General features: G+C 45.1%; 1 protein-coding gene across 1 annotated transcript in view; it reads left to right on the forward strand.

Moving 5' to 3' along the window:
- The window catches only part of GDPD1 (glycerophosphodiester phosphodiesterase domain containing 1), a 54,749-nt gene extending 33,981 nt beyond the window's left edge, over nt 1-20,768 (forward strand). The window contains exons 3-10 of the mRNA XM_070945044.1: nt 959-1,094; nt 6,629-6,674; nt 8,229-8,347; nt 10,383-10,472; nt 12,571-12,704; nt 15,149-15,208; nt 17,699-17,750; nt 20,501-20,768. Of these exons, the coding sequence (XP_070801145.1) occupies nt 959-1,094; nt 6,629-6,674; nt 8,229-8,347; nt 10,383-10,472; nt 12,571-12,704; nt 15,149-15,208; nt 17,699-17,750; nt 20,501-20,623 (760 nt within the window). The 3' untranslated portion in view covers nt 20,624-20,768. The remainder of the gene's footprint in view (nt 1-958; nt 1,095-6,628; nt 6,675-8,228; nt 8,348-10,382; nt 10,473-12,570; nt 12,705-15,148; nt 15,209-17,698; nt 17,751-20,500) is intronic.
- The last annotated feature ends 3,377 nt before the right edge of the window (nt 20,769-24,145 follow it).

A 24,145-nucleotide genomic window follows, 5' to 3' on the forward strand; every position in this document is an offset into this window, starting at 1 on the left:
ATATTCAGTTTGCTCCTTCTCTTTGATTGCCAGTGTCGGCTGGCGACCCCCAGGGGGAGAGCTTTCTCTGTGGGCGCACCCACCCTCTGGAACCAACTTCCGTTGGATCTCCGGATGGCCCCTGACCTTCGCTTTTTCCGCCGCGAGTTGAAGACCTGGTTGTTCTGTAGCCTGGACTGATGGGGGTTTTTTAATGCATTTTAAATTGGGTTTTAATTTTATATCGTTTTAATAAGGAATTATGCATTTTACCGTTGTGAGCCACCCTGAGTCCTCGGAGATAGGGCGGCATATAAATTGCATAAAATAAATAAATAAAATAAATTGTTAACCTATTCATTTCTGCACATTCTAATATTTTTCTGATCACATTCTCATCTGTCGGAATCTCTTTACTTTTCCAATTTTGTGGGAAGTCCACCCATCTTAAAGCATGCTAGCTGGGGAATTCTGGGAGTAGAAGTCCACCCATCTTAAAGCAGGCTGGCTGGGGAATTCTGAGACTTGAATTCCACTTATCTTAAAGGACATATTTCCAACAAGGGAATCCTTTTACTCTCTGAACCCTGACCAGCTGATCACCTTCCCAGGATCCCTAGATCCTCACAGCATCACCTGATAACAGGTGATTTCCTCTTCCAAGCCTGCACCGGCCTTCACTAAAAGCCAGGCCTTGGCATCCAGAGGTGGTGGGTGCTCCATCATTGGAGGTATTTAAGAAGAGACTGGACAACCATTGGGCTGGAGAATTCTGGGAGTTGAAGTCCACAAGTCTTAAAGCTGCCAAGTTTGGGGATCCCTGGTATAGGGCCCCCTGCTTGAGGAGGGGGTTGGACTAGAGGACCTCCAAGGTCCCTTCCCACCCTGTTAATCTGTTATTTTCTGAATTCCTCTGTATGTACATGCGTGATCGGTCTGAACTTGAGAAGGGAAAACTCCAGATTGTTCTCTCTTTCAGCGCAGTCAATGTGGGGACCGATATGTTGGAACTTGACTGCCATTTGACCAAGGATGAACAAGTGGTGGTTTCACACGACGAGAATCTGAAACGGTCGACCGGAGTGGACGTCAATATATCAGACCTCAAATACTCAGTAAGTTCATGTAAGCACCGTTCTCTTCCTTTTTCTGCCAAAACCCATCAGCCGGTTGAGAGGTGGTAGCCCGGGCCTTGCAAAAACTCTCAGGGCCCCAAATCCTGGCTTTAAATGTCAGATGCAAAATTCTGCATTTATTTATTTATTTATTCTGTTACATAATGTAGTGTATATTGGAGGTGGTGACCTTTTGAGAGCTGGATGCAACGAAATTTCACTTTAATGTATGCCGATTAGTGTACATTCAAAGCGATAATAAAGTTAGCTATTCTGTTCTGTTCTGTTCTGTTCTGTTCTGTTCTATTCTATTCTATTCTATTCTATTCTATTCTATTCTATTCTATTTAAATCTTATTCTGTATACACACACACACACACACACACACACACACATATGTGTGTGTGTGTGTGTGTTTTCTCAGGTTTTCGCGGGTGTTTGTATGTAGGTCTTTGGTTATTCGGGTCTTCTCCCACGTAAAATTGGAAGTGTCTTGGCGACGTTTCTTTTTCGTAGGCTTTTATGTGCATATTCTTTCTAGCCAGGTTTTACCTACATAAACTACGTAAGCCTACGAAAAAGGAAAAAAGACACATTGTACCTTTACAGGGAGGATACCTGAGAAGAGGGTGTGGCTCACTGATGACGCCTTATAAGGCAGAAATAGCTATCTGAGTCTCCCAGAGAGCAACACAGAGTTGCTGTTTGTCAGCTAGAAATAAAAAGCCCAGAAACTTGTGAATGAGATTTCACAGAACCAGGGCTTTAGAACATCTTAGCTTACGTAGGTAAAACCTGGCTAGAAAGAATATGCACATAAAAGCTTACGAAAAAGAAAAAGACATATATATATATATATATATATATGTCTTTTTCTTTTTCGTAGGCTTTTATGTGCATATTCTTTCTAGCCAGGTTCCACCTACGTAAGCTAAGTTGTTGAACTAGGGCTGTGGAACAACTTAGCTTACGTAGGTGGAACCTGGCTAGAAAGAATATGCATATATATATATATACACACACACACACACACACACACACACACACACACACATATACATATATATATACACATACACACACACACACACACACACACACACACATATATATATATATATATGTAGGTCTTTGGTTATTCGGGTCTTCTCCCACGTAAAATTGGAAGTGTCTTGGCGACGTTTCGACGAAGTCTCATTCGTCATCTTCAGGCTGGTGTTCTCGGCTTCGTGCTTCCAGGAGCAATGTGAGATCGCAGCTGTCTCTTCCTTTTAACTGCTAGTGGAGGTGTGAGCTGATTGGGTGGGAACTTGGCTGTGTTCTGATTGGGTGGAGGTGTGTTCTGATTGGTTAGGGGCTTGGCTGTGCTCTGATTGGCTGGGGTTGTGTTCTTTTTGGGTGGGGGCTTGGTTGTGCTCAGCTTAGTCTGAGTTGCAGGGGGATTTGAGCTGGTGAGCTGCGTTGTTGTTGTTTGGCTTCGTGTTTGTGGCCGTGCGAGCTCTTCATGGTGGGTGTCAGTCTGCTTCATGTATGGATTGGAGGGGTTTAAAGTGGCTAATGATGCAGCTGCGGTCTGGCTTCTGGTCCTTGGTCGTGGCTCATTATCAGTGTGGGTTTGAGTCTGCTTTCTGCGTGGATGTGTGGTGGTGACATCAGGTGTGGCACTTGTGAGTGTGGGTCTGGTGTCATTCGTCGTGTTAGGGACTCGTTTGTCAATAAGGGCGGGTTTCCAAATGGCTGGTAGGCGGGAGGTATCGTCTCGTTTGTTCATGCTGTGTGGGCGTTTTTCTATCTCGATGGCTTCTCTGATTATTCTGTTGTTAAAGTGTTCAGTTTTGGCGATAGTTCTGGTCTTTTTAAAGTCAATATCATGTCCTGTGGCTTTAAGGTGTTGGACCAGGGAAGAAGTTGGTTCCTCTTTTCTGACTGAGTTCTTGTGTTCTTCTATGCGTGCACTTATTCGTCTGTTGGTTTGTCCGATGTATGTGGTGGGGCAGGCGGTGCATGGGATTTCATATACTCCTTGATTTTCTAACTCAATTTTGTCTTTGGGGTTCCTTAGGATGGTGGATATTTTTCGGTTTGTGCAGAATGCTGTCTTGATGTTATGTTTGTGGAGGATTTTGCTTATTCTGTCTGTGGTGCCTTTTATGTATGGGAGGAGGGCCTTGCCGTTTTCTTGTTCTCTGTCTTGGATTTTAGTGGGGGTTTCTTTTTGGATTAGGTTGGTGATCTTATTTCTTTGGAATCCATTGGATGTGAGTACGTTAGTGAGGGTGTGTAGTTCGGTTTTTAGGTGTTGTTCGTCAGCTAAGCGTTTTGTTCTGGAAATGAGTGTCTTGGCTACAGAGTTGATCTGGGCAGGGTGGTGGTGTGAGAGTGCGTTTATATATATATAAAAAGCGAAAACCACTCACGCATTAATCACAAAATCTCCAGAACCGTAAAGCCTACAGACTTGAAATTTGCCACGGATGTTCCTCTTGGCTTCTAGGTGCTCACTAAGAAAGGGTTTTTCGAAATGACCATCAGAGCGTTAGTATTTCCTATATTATTATTAACACGCTCTGATGCTAAGGAGTTCTACTCCCCCTCCCCACCTGAAAAGAAATCCGTTCCAAATGCAAAAACACAAGCAGAGGAGAGGAGTTTCACTTTCAGTTTTACTTTCACAGCCGCAAGCAGCTTTACTACAGAACAGTTGAGCTAAGCCACGCCCAGCCTCCTTCGTGTCTCATTCTTGCTCACACAGCAAATACTATTTGAGTTTCCAAACACCCCTCAACTCTCTCACACACTGACAGGATGCTAGCCAGATGAATACCAATGGATGCTGCAGGCTGGGACATTCTGCTCCCACTCCCCCTCTGTTCCAACTGCCAGTTGCATTATATTAACACACTCTGATGCTACAGAGTTACACATTCTACATTAAATTTCAGGCTGTAAAAGTCAATTTATCAAGCCCGAGCACATAGTTTCATAGCAAAGCACGGGCGTCCAGCTACTTCTCTTCTAATTCTTATTGCTATTCTATTCTGCTTTCATTATTCTATTCTATTCTATTCTATTCTATTCTATTCTATTCTATTCTATTCTATTCTATTCTATTCTATTCTATTCTATGCATAATGAAATGATTACAATTAATAGGTAATGCAAAGGATTACAATTAATAGGTAATGCATTTGAACAGTATTTTGGAATACAGCTATGTTAAGGATATAGGCAATGACCATTTCCTAACAAGCTAGTCCTTGACTTACAACCATTCGTTTAGTGGCCGTTCGAAGTTACAACGGCGCTGAAAAAATGATTTTTTTTTTTACTACTTTTCACACTTACGACCATTCCAGCTTCCCCATTGTCACGTGATCAGAATTCGGATACTTGGCAACTGGCTCATAGTTATGATGGTTGCGGTGTCCTGGGGTCATGTGATCCCCTTTTGTGACCTTTTGACAAGCCAAAACAATGGGGAAGCCAGATTCACTGAACGACCATGTTCCTAACTTACCAATTCACTTTTAACAACTGTGGTTAAAAGAAAAAAAGTATGTGGCAAAAAAAACAGCCAGCGTCCTCACAGTCACATGATCAAAATTTGGGTGCTTGGCTACTGCCAAGCATCCATATACAGGTAGGGTTCGCCTTAACAACAGTTCGTTTAGTGACCGTTCAAACTTACAACGGCACTAAAAAACTGGATGGTATTTGTGACAGTTGCAGCATCCCGGGGGGTCACATTTTTGCGACCTCCAACAAGCAACGTCGATTGGGGGGGGTAGAAGCCAGACTCGCTTAACAAACACGTGATTCACTTAACAACCGCAGGAAAAAGCCATAAAATTGGTATGACTCACTTAACAACCTCCTCAGTTAGCAATGGACGTTTCTATCCCAGTTGCGGTCGCATGTCAAGGACTACCTGTGTAAGCCCTAGAGCAGGGGTGCCAAACTCGATTTCACTGAGGGCCACATCAGGGTTGTGTTTAACCTCGGGAGGCCGGGATGGGTGTGGCCAGCTCGACGTCACCTGTGGTCGGGGGCACCTGGGCTCCGTTTTCGGCTGTGACGGCCTCCTGCAGCCCTCTGTCAGCAAAAACAGAGGAAAAGGGAAGACTGCATGCGGCCTTCTCGAGCTCCATTTTTGCTGGCAGAGGCACTGCGGGCTGGTCCTTTGCTGTTTCCAGGGCGGCCCTGCAGGCCAGATCTAAACACCCCGTGGGCCGGATCCAGCCACGGGCCTCGAGGTTGACATTCTTGCACTAGAGAGATTTCTTTTTTTCCTTTTTTTTTTTTTTGCAATTTTTTTTTTAATTTTTAAACAAACAAAACATAAAACATCCTTCATCCATTACAATTTCAAGCAGTGTGTCGATCGGTTGCAAATCCCTTGTGCTTCTTCCCCATAATCATATTTTACTAATTATCTAATTTCTCATATTATCAACCTGATAGATATCTTTATATCATTATTCTCATTTGTCAATTTATTTAACAACGGCATTATCATTCCCAATGGGCGGTATATAAATCCAAAATAAACTAAACTAAAACTAAACCAAAAAAAAAAAATTATTTTCACATATTATATTCTTAACCTTCACTTTATATTTCATATTTCATTTCCATGTTTCATTATCTAGCCATTGGTAAAATAAATCCCATATCTTATAATATTGTTTATATTCTTGTTGTCTAATTTCAAATGTCAATTTACTCATTTCAGTGCATTCCATGATTTTCCTAATAATTTCATCTTGCATTGGCATTTTCTCCTTTTTCCAGTTTTTAGCAAACACAATTCTAGCTGCAGTCAATACATTCACAATCAAATATCTCAATTCTCTATTGTATGTTTCTGGTATAATTCCTAATAAAAAAGTCTCTGTGTCAGCTCTTCGACGCTGGCATAGAGAGCAGAGGAGAGAGAGAGATAAGCTCTGAACTTTTGCCTGCTAAATCCCTTTGAAGTCGGGTTGTCGTGGAAATGAGGGGGGGGGACATTCCTGGGAAATGACGAGACAAGAAGTCTGAAGAATGACTTGGAAGATAGCCAATGAGAAGCAGAGATTTGGGGATCGGAAAGGGAGGGATTGGGGGGCAAAAGGTCAGTCTTGTCCGCGTGGAGTCATGATCCGGTGGCTGTGCTCAATTAAAGAAAAGATTTCCTTAAAGATTGGCAGTTTGGAAATTCATTTATTTTGAGATAGCATCGAAGTCTGACACTCTGGTTTAAAGTCTATGTGTTTTTTTAACATTTTTTCCAACCATGTGTGGATTTTAGTCCAGTATCTTTTAGCTTCTACACATGTCCATCACATATGGTAATATGAGCCCGGTATCTGATGACATTTCCAACACTTCTCAGATTTGTTCTTGAACATTCTGGCTATTCTCGTGCTGCACTAGAGAGATTTCTTGTGAACCCCGGGGGATTGAAGCCAAAGAGTTCTTGGCTAAAGGTTATTCTGATTTTCGGTCTCTGAACCTCTCTGTATTTAAGCTCACATTTTCTTCTTTTCAAAAGGAACTCCCTCCGTATCTCTGCAAGTTGGAGGTCACTTTCCAGAAAGGTAATCATTTGAAGATCTGAATCTTTGCAGAATGCGCTCTTCGTATTGCTCCATTTCAGCCTGGTCTGTCAGCATTCCTCCCTGGGAATGCCAAGGTCTTGCCGCTGTCCATAACTTCACATTTACAAAGCAGCTAAGACCAAAATAGTTCTACCTTGCTGTTCTCACCCGGCTCCCAAACACGGCAAACCCTCCGTAGTTAAATAAATATTCCCTTTATTAGGAGCGCCAGCAGCCCCGGCAAAAAGTCTCTCTCTCTCTCGCACACACACATAGCAGGCTAACAAGTTTGTCCACCAGGGAGATGAATAGTTGTCTGCCACATCTATTCATCTCCGCCCCCTGCCTTTTATCCCCAGAGTTAGGGTGGGGCTTCGCTAGCAGCAATGGCTCTTCCGTCCCGAGGACCGGCCCATAGATTTCCACTGCTCTCCTCTCCTCTGCCTTCTGTGCATCCAAGCGTCAGGCACTGGACCCAGCTATTCCTCCTCCTCCTCATCAGCCACCTCCAGACCTGGGGCTGTTGACTCTCTATCTGAGGGCTGACGGATGGCCCAGTCTCTCTCTCTCTCTCTCTCTCTCTCTCTCTCTCTCTCTCTCTCTCTCTCTCTCTCTTTCCTTATCTGATTCAGCTGTTGGAGGGGTCAGTGGCCGACATTAATTTAAAGAAACTGGTTCTGACCAGTTCTGGAGAACCGGCAGCAGAAAGTTTGAGTAGTTCGGAGAACTGGTAGTAAAAATTCTGACTGGCCCTGCCCCCAAGTCCCAGCTGATCAGGAGGAAATGGGGATTTTACAGTATCTTTCCCTTGGAGTGGGGTGGGAATGGAGATATTACAGTATCCTTCCCCTGCCATGCCCACCAAGCCATGCCACGCCCACCAAGCCACGCCCACAGAACCGGTAGTAAAAAAAATTGAAACCCATCACTGGGGGCAGATGTGCGTGAGCTCGCACGATGCGTGCATGGTGAGCTCGCACGATGTTTGCGATGACCCTCAGACGAGTGGGAGCACAAGCACCTGCGACGTTCACATGAGTGGGTCTGGACCCAGTGGTGGTATTCAGCCAGTTCTATCCGGTTCGGGAAAACCGGTAACGGCAGCTGCGGGAGGCTCCCACCCGCCCGGACCTTATCACGTTCCGTTTTTGGTGCTCTGCGCATGGCAGATTCATTTACTAGTTGCCATGATGGATATTTTAGAGAGTAGAGCGAATTAGCTTTCTGTCCAGTGGAGCTTTCTGCAAGTCAAGTGTTTCAGGGAACTTGGAGGCACGATCTTGTATTCTTCCTGTACCATTTCTCAGCAATCCTTCACACGTTCTGGATGTGAGAACGTCCCAGGATTCTTCTCCCTTTGAAGCCCTATGCCCATTGAGGTGGGACCAGCCCTTGGAGCCTGGTCCAAGGGTTCCACCTTCACCTGTCTTTTGGGAGTGAGAAATCCAGGGTTATTTCTATGGGGGAGGAGGCTGGGTGCCACCCATCGCGCGGCATCTGCCAATAACTTCCCCATGTCCTCAGCAACAACCAAATTCTGCTTGTGTACATCAGAATGCCAGTGCGAAGGTGAAGACAAACGCATCCCTCTCCTTCAAGAGGTGTTTGAGGCCTTTCCCCACACGCCGGTCAACATCGACATCAAAGTGAACAACGACCTGCTGATTAAAAAGGTGAGTCCTCTCTTCTCATTCCACCTCCTTCCCTTTTATTTATTTATTTCGTTTGTTTGTCAAACATGTCCAAGATAGCAGGTGTGAATATGAACATGGACATGAACGAAGGAGATGAATACAAATAAATGGGGACGGTAGGACAGGGACGATAGGCACGCTGGTGTGCTTATGCACGCCCCCTTTTACGGACCTCTTAGGAATGGGGCGAGGTCCACGGTGGACAGTTTGAGGTTGAAGCTGTGAGGGTTTGAGGCTGTTAACAACGGAGTAGGGTAGAGCATTCCAGGCGCTGACCACTCTGTTGCTGAAGTCGTATTTTATGCAATCGAATTCGGAGCGGTTTACCTTGAGTTTCTATCGATAGTTTGCCCGTGTATTGTTGTAGTTAAAGCTGAAGAAGTCGTTGACAGACAAAGGAGAAAGAAAGGAGAGGGAGAGAGGAGGAGAGGGAGAGAGAGGAATGGAAGAAAGGGGAAGGAGAGGAAGGAAGGATAGGGGACAAAAGCAGGCGAGAAGGTGAGAAAGAGGGAAAGAGTGGGGGAGAGGAAGGGGAAGTAGGGGAGGGGAGGAGAGGAGGAGGAAGAAAGTAGAAGAGAGGGAGGGAGGGAAAAGAAAGAAGGAGAAGAAGGTTTGTTGTGAAAAGGAAAAGAGAGGGTAGAAGAGCAACCCCAAATGTAACTAAAATATCTTATTTTTATGGTTTCGATAGAAAAAATATGTATATATAAGATCAATCATGGAAACTTTAAGAAATCGTTGACAGGCAAGATGTTGTAGCAGATAATTTTGTGTACGATGCTTAGATCAGACCGCAGGCGGCACAGTTCCAGATTGTCCCAAACCCAAAATTTCAAACCTGGTGGCCTAAGGGATTCTATTGTGAGTAGAGGAGTGGAGGATTCTTCTCGTGAAATACCTCTGGACCCTCTCAATTGTGTTAATGTCTGATATACAGTGTGACTTCCAGGCGGATGAGCTGTATTCAAGAATTGGTCTGGCAAAGATTTTGTTTTACGTCCTCCTTGCTTCTGATTGGGACAATGGTGCCTTTCAAGTGAGGACAACAGTGGCCATGTTCCTGAGTGATGGCCAGGCAGGAGAAGTATGGACTCCACACCCTCATAGTTAAACCAGTGTTTCCCAGAATCCCCCAGCTAACCATACTGGGAGTTGAAGTCCATACATCTTAAAGTTTCCAAGGTTAGGGCACACTGTCTAAAGGTAGGCTTACTAGAAAGAGTAAGAGTAAGTCAACTGTGCGGCTAGCGACCCCACAATAAGGAAAAACAATCGGGAGCGTTGAATTCCCAAAAGTAAAACTTTATTGGATACACCATTCTGGTACTGAAGAATCAAAACCAGCTCTGAATTTTCCCGCGCAAATGCTTGCTTAGTTAAAACAATAACTTTCGCACTTTCTCCCTGCCCCTGGGGGGGTTCACATTGTCCAACTATGAGACGTCCTTTTGTTATGGGAACAGTCCACCTCCTTCTCAAGCACATGCAGTGATGACCTTGATGGTTTCCAGGCTCTCCCGATCTGTGCGCAAAATCTCAGCATTTCATTCCATCTTTCCCATCCCCCATTTTTGACCTAGCGGGCTTCCCTGCAGCCTCTTGGGCCCAAAAACGGACCATGGGGGACGGGTTGTGAGCACCCCCCCCCCTCAATGCAAGCACTCCCCCCAAGCTCCCTCCTGCCTCCCACGCATGCACACGTGTCTCCCGATTCACTTAAAAACTATGGCAAGAAAGGTCTTAAGATGGGACAAAACTCACTTAACAAGTGTCTCACTTAACAACAGAAATTTTGGGCTCCATTGTGGTCATATGTCAAAGACTACCTGTACTCGATTTATTTTTCCTAACAGTGTCCTTCTTCTCATCCATCTCCTGGAAAACACCTCTAATTACCATTTTTCATCCTTGAACTCTAGATTAATAGTTCGCCAAGCAATGTAGGAACTCAATTCAAACTCTTTAAGAGCAGAATTTTTTAAAATAATATTTTTCCTTTTTCTATTGATCTTAGGTTTCCGAGTTGGTGAGGTCTTACAAACGGGAACATTTGACGGTTTGGGGCAGCGTCAGCCATGAAGTTGTGGAAAAGTGTCACAAAGAGGTAAACAGAGAATTTATACCCTGTTGGTTTTAAACCCCCCCCCCTTTTTAAAAAAAAACAAAAAACATAGGGCATACCTTCGAACGGTCGCAAGTCGAAGTCTACCTGTGTATGTATCTATGTACATTTTTATGGATGCTTCCTGTGGAGGCCTCAGATTAAATTTTCATGTGCATGTACGAAACTTTGTACGGGTGGTTTGCATTCTAATTAGTTTAATGAAAAGAAGGACCGGGGGGGGGGGGGTGATATGATAGCAGCCTTCCAATATTTGAGGGGCTGCCCCAAAGAAGAGGGGGGGGGGGTCCTGACAGTTAGAAAAATTAATCAGTGGAGCAACTTGCCTCCAGAAGTTGTGAATTCTCCAACACTGGAAGTTGATAAGAAGAGATTGGACAACTGAAATGGTATAGGGCCGTGATGGCAAACCTATAGCACGCATGCCAGAGCCCACCCTGCCAGCTGATTTTTGGGATGTACTGGGGGAAGGGCGCAATCGGGAGAACCGTGCGTGGGAGGCAGGGGAGCGTGGGGGTTCTCGCAACATGCCCCCCATGGTCCGTTTTCGGGCCCAGGAGGCTGCAGGGAAGCCTGCTAGGCCAAAAATGGGGGACGGGGGGGGGGTCACACGTACATGCGCGGGGGGGCGGGGGTGGTTGTGTGTGCATGCGCAGGGGGAGGCGCATTGCATTATGGGTGCCGGCACGTGTGTGTGCTGTTGCACGCACGTGAGCTTTCGGCACACGAGAAAAAGGTTAGCCATCGCTGGTATAAGGTTGGACTAGAAGACCTCCAAGGTCCCTTCCGTGTATTCTGTTATTCTGCTTTGGAGAATAAGTTGAGCGCCTCAAATCCTGGAAAGATTTCTGTGTCTAGAAATGGCAGGACAAGATGCGACGAGTGGAAATTAATCAACCTAATTAACCAGAAGCAACCTAGAAGTAAGGAGAAACTTCTTGTCCCTGGGAACAATGAACCAATGGAACGATTTGCGTTCAGAAGTTGTGGATGCTCCCATTGTGGCCCGCCAGCAGAGCTGGCAGCAGAGTCAGACAGTGAGGAGGTTGGGGAGGAACATGGGCCAGTCCTGGGGGCTGGGGAAAGCTCGGACGAGGGTTCTGCGTCGGAGGCAGAGAGGGAGCTAGACGGCAGTGAGGCTGAGGAACAGCTGGAGCCTGTTCCCAGTGTGCGCATGCGCAGAGCTGCCAGAAGACAAGAACAACTTAAGAAAGCAGGGTCGACTTGGGAGTAAAGCCACACCCTGGTGGTGATTGGCCCCACCCATAAGAAACTAAAGAGGAGCGAATGGGGAGGGGGCTTTTGCAAGAAACAATTCGTTCATTCGTTCGTTTCAAGAGTGGAAAGTTCTGTTTGGACTAAGAGACTCTGTGCCAAGTTTTGCCTTACCCTGCATTTGGAAACTAGTTATCTGGCAGCTTTTCAAGCGAGATAAGGTTTGTGTTGATAAATATTCCTCTGAAAGACTGTTTGCCGAGCCTTGCTGACTGTGAATGAAAGGAATTCACAGTCGTGTAAATAAGAGGGGTTTTGCCGGGACCAAGACTCTGCTTCCTGCTTTTTAAGGAAAAACAGGTCAGAACAGCTCCATCACTGAAGGTTGCTGGAATTGGGTACATCTAGCCTGAAGAAGAGAAGGACTAGGGGTGACATGATAGCAGTCTTCCCATATTTGAGGGGCTGCCCCAAAGAAGAGGGGGTCAAGCTATTCTCCAAAGCACCAGAAGGCAGGACAAGAAGCAATGGGTGGAAACTAATCAAGGAGAGAAGCAACCTAGAATTAAGGAAGAATTTCCTGACAGTTGAGAACAATTAACCAGTGGAACTACTTGCCTCCAGAAGTTTTAAATGCTCCAACACTGGAAGTTTTTAAGAAGAGATTGTCCAGAGATTTGTCTGGAATGATATAGGTTTCCTGCCTGAGTGAGCAGGGGGTCGGACTACAAGGCCTCCAAACTCTGTTACACAATTATGAATTTTTGAGCAACGTGCCTTAAAATGAGAAGTCTGTGGAATAAGAGGGTTGAAGCCCATCCTGAGTTAACCTTCCTGTGATGTCCCTGGATTTTTCTCCCTTCAGAACTGCCACATCCCCATCCTTTTCTGCTTGCGCCGTGTCCTCCTGCTCCTCGGCCTCTTCTACACTGGCCTTCTTCCTTTCTTTCCGATCCTGGAAGACTTCCTGGAGATCCCCATGCCTTCCATCATTCTCAAGTAAGTACCGTATTTTTTGGAGTATAAGATGCATCGACTATAAGACGCACCTACCTTTTTTTGGTGAGGAAAACGAGAAAAAGAAATCTGCCTCTGCCTCCTAGCAATTTTGCCTTGTTGCAGCAAACAGCCAACAGCCTGCTTTACTTTCATTTTCGTTTGCAGCATAGCTTGATTAGCAGAAGGAAAAAAAAACTGCTCCAGCAATTTACCTCCTTGCAGCAAACAGCAGAGGCCCACGCAAAACAGCTGAGAGTCAGGAGGCCGATCCAATCAACTTGTGCTAATTAGGCTGTGCTGAAGCTGAAAGGAGCTGTTCCTGCTTGCTGCAAGGAGGTAAATTGCTGGGAGGCAGAGGCCAAAGGGTAGGGGCCGGTGGGTGGGCGGGGCTACATTCGGTGTATAAGACGCACCTAAATTTTCACCCCCTTTTAGGGGGGGAAAAAAAGATGCGTTTTATACTCTGAAAAATACAGTAGCTGTTTGGGCGACCTCCAGCTGCTTCCTCAGCTTTGGCCACGAGCGAGCTTCGTCTCGTGGATGTACAGGTAGTCCTTGACTTAACAACCAGTTGATTTGGTGGCCGTCCCAAGTTACAGCAGCGCTGGGAGAAAAAAAAAAAAAGGAATTTATCACCGGGAAGCAAAGCAAGAGATTTTAAACTTGAATATTTGCAATCGGTTTGTTGGGGAATATTAGAATGTGAGTTAAATGCCAAATATTTAGACAAAGGAGCCGATAAATGTATTAAAATGGATCATCGGTACAGCGCTAACCTCCAAATCGGGGATCTCCAACCTTGGCCACTTTAAGACTTGTGGACTTCAACTCCCAGAGTTCCTCAGCCAGCAAAGCTGGCTGAGGAACTCTGGGAGTTGAAGTCCACAAGTCTTAAAGTGGCCAAGGTTGGAGACCCCTGCTCCAAATTACAACCATTCATTTTGTGACTATTTTGAAGTTCCAACGGCACTGAAAAAGTGACTTTCGACCGTTTTTCACACACTGACCCTTACAGCATCCCCATGGTCACGTGATCAAAATTCAGAGGCTCGGCAACTGGCATGTACTTACGACGGTTGTATGTCCAGGGGTCATGTGATTCCCCTTGAAAGCAGCCTTCTGACGAGCAAAGCCAATGGGAGAGCCAGGTTCACTTCACAGCCGCGTTACTAATTCTAACACCTGCAGTGATTCACTTAACAACGGGGGCAAGGAAGTTGAAAGTGAAATGGGGCAAAATTCACTTAACAAATGTCTCAGAAATGTTGGGCTTGATCGTGGTCGTAAGTCAAGGACTTACCTGTATCGATTATTTTATTGATCAAAAATCACCCTAAGCTTTATAGGTCCGTGCTAAATACATGCCAGTTGCTAAGCAGCTACGGGACGGTGGGGATGCTGCAACGGTCATAAGTGTGAAAAACGGTCACAAGTGACTTTTTTTTTTCCCAGTGCCCTTGTAACTTCGAACAGTCACAAAATGAATGGTTGTAAGTCGAGGACTAACCTGTCCTTAACAATCCATTTTTAATATATTCATCAGCTCCTTTCCTTAAATACGTGGCGTTATGAGCCTCGGTGGCGCAGTGGTTAGAATGCGGTACTGCAGGCTATTTCTGCTGCCTGCCGGCTGCCTGCAATTTGGCAGATTGAATCTCACCAGGCTCAAGGTTGACTCAGCCTTCCGTCCTTCCGAGGTTGGTAAAATGAGAACCCAGATTGTTGGGGGCAAGATGCTGACTCTATGAAAACTGCTTAAAGAGGGCTGTAAAGCACTGTGAAGCGGTATATAAATCTAAGTGCTATTGCTATTGCAGATTAACTCTGCCCACTGCCAGCAGTTTGATCCTGATTGGCTCAAGGTTGACTCAGCCTTCCATCCTTCCGAGGTGGGCAAAATGAGGACCCAGATTGTTGGGGCAGCAATAGGCTGACTCTCTAAACCGCTTAGAGAGGGCTGTAAAGTGGTATATAAGTCTTCAGTGCTATTGCTGTGGCATTCTAATAATATTCCTCAACATACCGCTTGCAAATTTATTTATTTATTAGTTATTTATTATTTCGATTTATATGCCGCCCTTCTCCGGAGACTCAGGGCGGCTTACAATGCATTAAGCAATAGCCTTCATACTTTTTGTATATACCTGCTTATTAGGGCTTTCGGCCCCCCCAAACGGTGTTCTTTTTTATACAAAGTCAGTTTATTTCCCCCACAATCCGGGTCCTCATTTTACCTACCTCGGAAGGATGGAAGGCTGAGTCAACCTTGAGCCTGGTGAGATTTGAATTCGCAGTAATTTCAGGCAGCTGGCAGCTAAGTGCTACTTTAACAGCACTTAGTCCACTGCGCCATCAAGGCTTATATATTTCAACGTTAACTGAAACGAATGGTTATAAGTCAAGGGCTACTTGCAAGAGTCACTTCTGTCACTTTCAATTTTCAGGCTGAAAGAATCGGAGAAGATTTCGAAGGGCCAGCGAATCACCATATGGCTTATTGATGTGTAAGGTTCCTTTCTTTCTTGAGCTCTCTGTTTCATTCTTGCTGTCTTTCTTCTCTCCCTCCTCCATCATCTCCCCCTACCCCCCAATAAGCCTTCCCCTCCCCACTCCATCCCCGCCATTGTCTTTCAGGGCAATCATCTTTTTTCTAAGCAATGGGGTCTCTATTAGAGCAGGAGTCTCCAACCTTGGCAACTTCAAGACTTGTGGACTTCAACTCCCAGAATTCCCCAGCCAGCTTTGCTGGCTGGGGAATTCTGGGAGTTGAAGTCCACAAGTGCGCTGGCTGGGGGATTCTGGGAGTTGAAGTCCACAAGTGCGCTGGCTGGGGGATTCTGGGAGTTGAAGTCCACAAGTGCGCTGGCTGGGGGATTCTGGGAGTTGAAGTCCACAAGTGCGCTGGCTGGGGGATTCTGGGAGTTGAAGTCCACAAGTGCGCTGGCTGGGGGATTCTGGGAGTTGAAGTCCACAAGTGCGCTGGCTGGGGGATTCTGGGAGTTGAAGTCCACAAGTGCGCTGGCTGGGGGATTCTGGGAGTTGAAGTCCACAAGTGCGCTGGCTGGGGGATTCTGGGAGTTGAAGTCCACAAGTCTTGAAGTGGCCAAGGTTGGAGACCCCTGTGTTAGAGGCATCGACTCCGCTTCCCAGATTCATTGGCTACTATTTGGGGTTCGCAAACTGCCATTGGGCCATTCAAGTCTTCCCAAAGCCCAAAGCAGATGTATGCAGAGGAGGCTGCCTGTTGCATCTCTGCAGGATTCCAGGATTCCTTCTAAGTTAGCTTGAACTGGGCAGAGAATGAATCCCTGTATTTATTTTTTATTTATTTTTATCCTGCCCTTTATTATTTTTACAAAGACCTCGGGGCGGAGAACATAACCAAACACATATTCCTCCTCCTGTTTTCCAACTGTGTGAGGTGGATTGGGCTCAGTGAGAGACAGGCCCAAAGTCACCCAGCTGGCTTTCATGCCTAAGGTGTGACTAGAACTCACGGTCTCCTGGTGATTGGCCCAAAGTCACCCAGCCAGCTTTCATGCCTAGGGAGGGATTAGAATTCGCTACCTCCTGGTGATTGATCCAAAGTCACCCAGTTGCTCCTTCATTCCTACATCAGGACTAGAACTCACAATCACACAATGATTGGCCCAAAGTCACCCAGTGGCTTTCATGCCTAGGGAGGAACTAGAACTCAAAAACTCCTGGTGATTGGCCCAAAGTCACCCAGCTGGCTTTCATGCCTAAAACAGGACTAGAACTCACAGTCTCCTGGTGATTGGCCCAAAGTCACCCAGCTGGCTTTCATGCCTAAGACAGGACTAGAATTCACCCTCTCCTACTTTCTAGCCTGGTGTTTTAACCACTAGACCAAACTGTCTCTCCTTTCTGCCCATGTTTTGAAACTGTCACACTGCTCCATCTTGGCTGCAGTCCTATCAGAGATTAACTCAACCTGTGACATGCCCAGAGACGCCATTCCTGCTCACAAACCACGTTTATGACGAAAGATAGACCACGTGGGAACTGAGTTTCTCTAGGGTCTGTTAACAATGGATGGGCAAGGCTTTCTTCTTCCCGAAACCACATAACATCTGACTCGATAAAATTTCTCTTACATTTTTTTTTTTTTAAAAGTCTGTTCTTTGTCGTCACGCATTAATCTGCGGACACCATGCTACTGATAACAGTTATTTCGATGGGCGGACGCGTCTGTGGAGGTCAAAAAAGTCAAGATGGCAGCTGCAGTTATTTTATTTTTTAAAAAATATAAATAATTCAAACATAGTACATAAATATCTAAATACAAAAAAAAAAGGGAAAGGGAAAACACAAATATTACAATGCACCCCCACCCCCTGGAGACCATTTTCCCTCCCTTATATTTCTTCGTCTATAACAATTAAAGGATATATAATATATTCCAAGAATTATATATTCTTATCCCCTCCAAAACAACATATATACTTGAGTAGGTTTAATCCCTTTGCCTTCCACCAACACTGTTTTTATAAAATCCCCCCATATTTCATTATAATTGTTTGCTTTGATCATCTCTTTTTAAAATTTAATTTCTGTTGTTAATTTATCATTTGTTGCCATGCTCCAGATTTCATTATACCACTCATTTCTTTGAATATCCCAATTTTGTCCCCAATATTTAGCCATCACTAATCTAGCTGCCATTATGAAATTTACAATCAGTTGCTTTTTTTTTTGTTTCATTTATGTCCCGTTTTTCCACCAGCAACAATAATGCAGGCAGCTGCAGTTATGATGCCAGCAAAAAAGGAGCTGGAATTGGCTCACGGCCGCCATCTTGTCTCTTTTGGATCCCAATGTATTATGTTAACGTTTATAAGCCCATTAAAGTGCTATTTTAAGGGAAAATTTCGCTCACGGGTTTTTTTTTTTTTATCAATCTGTATTTTGGAGGGAAAGGACAATTGGCAGTTGAACATGGATTGACAATCTTCTCCTTGCCATGTTTGCAGATTATTAATGAGGAAAGCCTTATTTGATCACCTCACTGCTCGAGGAATTCAGGTATTCGGTATTATTTATTTATTTATTTTTACAAAACATATGTAAATATCTCAACTCAGTACTCGATTTGACTTGTACAAGTCGACTTAGCCTCTTCGTGGTGGACGAAAACCTTGGATTCTCTTCCCAAAATGTCAGTTACTATCCAGATTTTGCCTTTCAAGGGAATTAAAGCACTCTTAAGAAGGGGGAAAAAAAGGGGGGGGGAATTGCAATCTGGATTCAAAGAAATTACAGGGAGTCCTCGATTTACGACCGCAAAGGGGCCCAAAGTTTATGTGGCTAAACAAGACACTGGCTAAGTGAGTTTTGTCCCATTTTACCACCGTTCTTGCCACAGTTGCGAACCGAATGACTGCGATTTTTAAGTTAGTTAAATTAGGTGGTTGTTAAGTGAATCTGACTTCCCCATTGACGTTGATCGTCAGAAGGTCACAAAAGGCGATCACATGACCCCGGGACACTGCAACCGTCATAAATACGAGCCAATTGCCATAGCAGAATAGAATAACAGAGTTGGAAGGGACCTTGGAGGTCTTCTAGCCCAACCCCGTGCGCGGGTAGGAAATCCCTGTTATCATTTCAGGCAGATGGTTGTCCAATCTCTCCTTGAAAACCTTCAGTAATGGAGTACCTATAACTTATGGTGGCAAGCTGTTCCACTGGTTAATTGTTCTCCCTGTCAGGAAATTCCTCCTTAGTTCTAAGTTGCTTCTCTCCTTGACTAGTTTCCATCTGTTGCTTCTTGTCCTGCCTTCAGGTGCTTTGGAGAATAGCTTGACTCCCTCTTCTTTGTGGCAGCCCCTGAGATATTGGAAGACTGCTATCATGTCACCCTTAGTCCTTGTCGAATTCTGTTCCCATGACCATAAGGCTATTGCCTGGATCATAAGTGTGAAAAACGGTCATAAGTCACTTTTTTCAGGTCTGTTGTGACTTTGAAAGGTCACTAAATAAAAGGTTGTAAGTCAAGGACTGCCTGAACCAAGTGCACGTAGTCCTCAACTTACAACCGTTCATTTAGTGCCATTCAAAGTTACACCGGCACTGAAAAAAAAGTGACTTACGGCCGTTTTTCACACTTAACGACCTTTGCAGCGGTGCACGTGATCGAAATTCAGCCGCCCGGCAACTGGTTCACCCTTATGACTGCTGCTGTGTCCCACGGTCACGTGACACCCCCCCTCCTTGCGCAACCCTCCGACCAGCAAAATCAACGAGGAAGCCCGATTCGCTTAACAACCGGGTTTTGTCTACCGCAGTGATTCGCTTAAGAACTGTGGCGAGGAAGGTGGTAAAACGGGGCCAAAAACCTCACTTAAGAAACGTCTCACTTAACAACAGGCATTTTGGGCCAGGGTGGATTTGATTTAAATCAAGTCGACTTAAATCATGATTTAAATCACTAGTAAAAAGGCTTGATTTACATCACCTCGATTTAAATCATCATTTTTAAAGAGCAGCCGTCATCTCTGTCCCGCAGCGGCTCCTCTGATCCGCTGTTGACTCACCGACAGTCCCATTCGCTTTAATGGGACGGCTGGTGATGCGGCAGGGACGCAACAAGGTGAAGGACATGGCGGGTAGCAGGTGAGTGGATGCCCGCTAACAGACGCTGCCTTGATGGATCTGAAATGACAGGCACTCTTTAATATTACATTTATAAGCTGCTTAGAAGGTTTCACTTTCATTTTTACTGCTTGCCCTTCCTCCTCACACTTAAGAGTCTGGTGGTACAGCTGCATTTCTCTCAGGGATGGGCTGCTGGGGGTTCGCAGGGGTTCGGGAGAACCTCTAGCTAAGATTCTGTGCAATTTGGAAAACCCCCAAATCTCACTCCTGGCTGGCTCCGCCCACCCGCACCTGCCCCTCCCAAGAGTCCCAGCGCAGCCCGTTTTGGATGCAGGTAAGTGCAGGGCGTCTGCGGTGGCTCGGGGAGGCCGAAAAGTGGGCCTACCCGTTTCCTGCCTCCAGAGGGCCTTCGGAGCCTGGGGAGGCCGTTTTCGCCCTCCCAGAGGCTCGAGGAAAGCCTCTGGAGCCCGGGGAGGGCAAAAGGCCATGCCCACCATGGCCACGCCCACCCAGCAACCTGGCAGAGAACCCCTTGCTAAAATTTTTGAAGCCCACCCCTGATTTCTCTTCAAACAATCATAGAGTTTCTAGTGTACATAGATTTGCGAAACAATGGGATAAAGGAATATCCCCGAACTTCATTTTATGATTTCTCTCATGGCTACTGTGAAATTGTGTGAATGCATCAATGCAGTGCATGTTATCTCACCTTTGCAGAGCTTGGATTCATTGAATGAGTTTACCAAAAATGTAAATATTGCAGAATCTACAGCCTCATGCTACATATCTAAGCTCCATTTCAATGCTGAATAAACTAAATCATTAATGTATCTTAAATAGAAAACTATCTTTAGATAGATTTTTACTCCAAAAGCATTTTATTAAAATAAATTTGATTTTTGAAAAATCCGATTTAAATTTTTTTTTAAAAAAAATCTTATTCCTTTTTTTTTAAATCATCGATTTTTATCCACCCTGCTTTGGGCTCAATTGTTGTCGTAAGTCAAGGACTAACCTGTATAATAAATCAATAAATAGTCCAGACATGACGTATGCGAACTAAAGCAGTTGTTCCCACGAGCAGCGAGATTTCCTCTGGGAAGGCAGCGAGGTTGAAAAATCATTTTGGGGGGATTTCAAAGGAAAGTGAGATGTTGACGCCCAGCTGTTTCCTTCAGGTCTACATCTGGGTGCTGAACGAAGACCAGGAATACAAGCGAGCCTTCGACCTGGGGGCCACTGGCGTGATGACCGACTACCCCACCAAACTGAAGGAATTCCTCCATAACTATCCGGCGTGAAGCCAGGTAGAGATGCCGCCGCCGTCATCGCTTCTTCGGAGTAGAGATTGGAAGAGACCGAAGGAGAGGATCCACTCTTCCATTTGAGTTTTTTTTTTCAGCAAACGTCCAGCCCGCCGTCACACAATACAACCCGACAACTTGGTTTCGACGACCTCGTTCTTAAAAAGTCACGCCACGCCACGCCACACAGCCGTATTCATCGACGGCCCCTCAGTGACGGGGTTGACACTCTCTCCTCCTTTGTAAATAGCTTGGTCTGAGTGGTCATCTCACCTTAGAGATCTGGGTCCCTTGGCGAGGCTGCGTGAAAAACTGGGTGGGGGCACGAACGGACGACGCGACCTCTTGGCTTGTCCACCGAACGTGCGATGACCCCCCCTGAACTTCTCCGCGAGTTGAGTGCGGATGAGTGACAGCACCTGAGACAACCACTCTAAATAGGGGGCCCTTGGCCAGTAAAGTCCTCCTTGGATATATCAGAGGTGGCTTCCTGTGGAGAACAACTATTGTTGTTGTGTCGTTGTTGAATTTGTAGCTGTGCCTAGCAAGTTAGGGCAGGATCTCCCAAGCACTAATACATTATTAGACCAGGGGTGTTCCAATCGTAGCAACTTTAAGACTGATGGACTTCAACTCCCAGAATCCCGGGATGCTGACTGAGGGATTCTGGGAGTTGAAGTCCACCGGTCTTAAAAGTTGCAAAGACCGGACAGCCTTCCATTAGAGACTTCCTATATCTGTGTGCTTGTTCTAATCTCAAATATAAAATGGCGGTCTCTCAATTTGGCCACTTGAAGATGGGTGGACTTCAACTCCCAGAATTCTGAGGTGCTGACTGAGGGATTCTGGGAGTTGAAGTCCACCCATCTTCAAGTGGCCAAATTGAGATCTCAAACATGGCAACAGTTTTGCATCTGTAGGATCAGGGTTGTTTGGCTAATTTATTGTAGAAGGCCATAATAGCCGCCCCATACCTCTATTTGTCAGTCAAGTGTTTTAAAAACAAATTCTGCCGTCATGAGCCGGGATGGAAAAGAGGTTTAATAACCGGGAAATTTGAATATTAGTGCAAGAGATAAAAAGGTATTATTTTTTATTTTATTTTATTGTTATGTCGTCGTTTTCTTGTTGACAAATCCGAATCAATATATATATATATAATTGACAGATTAGAATTCAGGTTTGGCCTGCCTCATAATGTGAATAGATCTTGCCAAGGTGGCTGACAATCCATCCCAGATCAAACTTTTTCAGCATTTTTTTTTTAAAATTAGCACTCTTTGTGGCCAGTCTAGAAATACCTCTGCCCTTCGTATTGCTGAAGATTACAGTTGCTTAAATAGGAATGCCGTCCTAGAAAACTTTGACACCAGTGTTGAAAATATCTGCTTTGACAAATGTCCTTCGGTTACTTTATCTCTTGTCGTTTAAAAGGGCATTTGGTGCACCGGCTGTCGGCTGGAGAAAATGGAATTTAGTTTACTTTTTTTTTTTTAGGTGACATGTTTTTTTTAAAGGTAAGCAGATTGGGGGGAAGCAGAGCCCCTGAATACAGGACGGACGTGCCCTTAAAACCTGGGAGGGGGAAAAAATGTCTTTTTTAGATACGGGAATGTAGATTTTGTACTCTGCTTCTCTGTAGCAATTCCTGAGCTTGGCTTTTAATCTGTACTGCAACCTATGTAGCAGTTTTGGGATTAGAGCATTAAAAGAAAAAGAAAAAACTTTCACCATCCATGTGCCGAAATCTGATTTCCTTTCTTCAAATGTGCTATTCAAAAACATTCTCCCCCTATGTCAAAGATTACCTTTTTCGCTCTGATTTTCTGCTTTCAAAGTACAGGTTGGAAGTTAGCAACCGCAAATTGAGCCTGGAATTTTGGTAGAACAGGTGGTCCTCGACGTGCAACAGTTCATTTAGTGACCTTTCAAAGTTATGACGGCACAAAAAAAAAAAGTGACCCATGACCGTTTTTTCAGTTACCGCTTTTGCAGCATCCCCATGTTCATGTGCTCAAAATTCAGATCCTTGGCAACTGGTTCATACTTGTGACCGTTGCCATGTCCCAGGATTATGGGATCCCCCTTTTGCGACCTTCTGACAAGCAAAGTCAACGGGGAAGCTAAATTCCACTTAATCACCGGGTTACTAAATAACTGCTATGATTCACTTAACAACTGTGGCAAGAAAAATCGTAACATGGGGAAAAACTCACTTGGCAAATTTTCTCTTAACAGAAATGTTGGGCTCAATAGTTGCCGTAAATCGAGGACTGCCTGTAAATCATTGTGGTGGTTAAGCGGGGCCCCACGTAACTGGATTAAATTTTATAATTAAAATTAAAAAGGATAAAGCGAATCACCACAGTCATTGAGCATATCATGTGGTCATTAAGCAAACCACGGGGTTGTTAACTAAATACACTGCAACTGTCATAAATACAAGTCAGTTGTCAATCATCTGAATTTTGTTCACGTGGCCACCGGGATGCTGCAACAGTCGTGAAAAATGGTCATAAGTCACTGTTTTCAGTGTCGTCGTAACTCCAAACAGTCACTAAACGAACTGTTGTAAGTCAAGGACTACCTGTATGCGATCTTCAAAGGGAAAAAGAGAGTTCTACATTCTCCACAGGTAAGTCCTCGTTTACCAGCGATCATCAAGACCGGGAACTCCATCCTTAAATGGTACGATCATAAAGCCATAACGTCCATGTCCCAATTGCCATTGTTCAGCAAATCCTGCACGATCCTGCAGTCCCACAATCCCATTTTTGACTTCCCGCTGCCTTCCCCAGTGACTTCACTTATCGGAAGCCAGCAGGGAAGGTCCCAGATGGGGATCATGTGACCACGAGATGCTTGCGATATCATAATTGCAAGCCGATTGCCAAGCACCCAAATCACAATCATGTTATTGCTGGGATGAAGTGCCGAGAACCGTTGTAAGTCCCCTTCGTTCAAGAGCTGTCTCGTAACTTTGGTCATTGTATGAGCGGACATGAAGCGAAGACTACTCGTAAAAAGCGCAGTTGAGTTCCAAGCTAGCAGTCTCTTCGGATGTTGCTAGAAAATGATTAAATGGGGGCTTGGATTAGAGATGGGCCTATTTTCCCCCCCAATCGTTTGAGGAATGTCACTTTGTCTTGGTCTCTCTAAAGAGTAGCCCCAACAGGGTTAACATTACGGGAATTGAGCTTTCCCTCACACGGAAAAGGTAATGGCAGACAGATTCAATTTAGAAAGGAAAAACATATTCCTTGAGTTCTCTGCTCCAACTGGCAAAGCTGAGTTCATCATTAGCTTAGACTGCAGAATGTTTTCTTTGGGTCTATGACAATTTGCCACGGCCAACTCACCACGGGCAATTCACCAGGGCCAGCACCAACTCGCCAGGGCCAACTCGCCACAGTCAACTCACCAGGGCCAACTTGTCATGGCCAACTTGCCACAGCCAAATCACCATGGCCAACTTGTCATGGCCAACTTGTCACGGCCAACTCGTCACGGCCAACTCAC

Source organism: Pituophis catenifer, unplaced genomic scaffold (assembly GCF_029215685.1).
Source record: "Pituophis catenifer annectens isolate HBS135680 unplaced genomic scaffold, rPitCat1.0.hap2 SCAF_1, whole genome shotgun sequence".
Classification (NCBI taxonomy): domain Eukaryota; kingdom Metazoa; phylum Chordata; class Lepidosauria; order Squamata; family Colubridae; genus Pituophis; species Pituophis catenifer.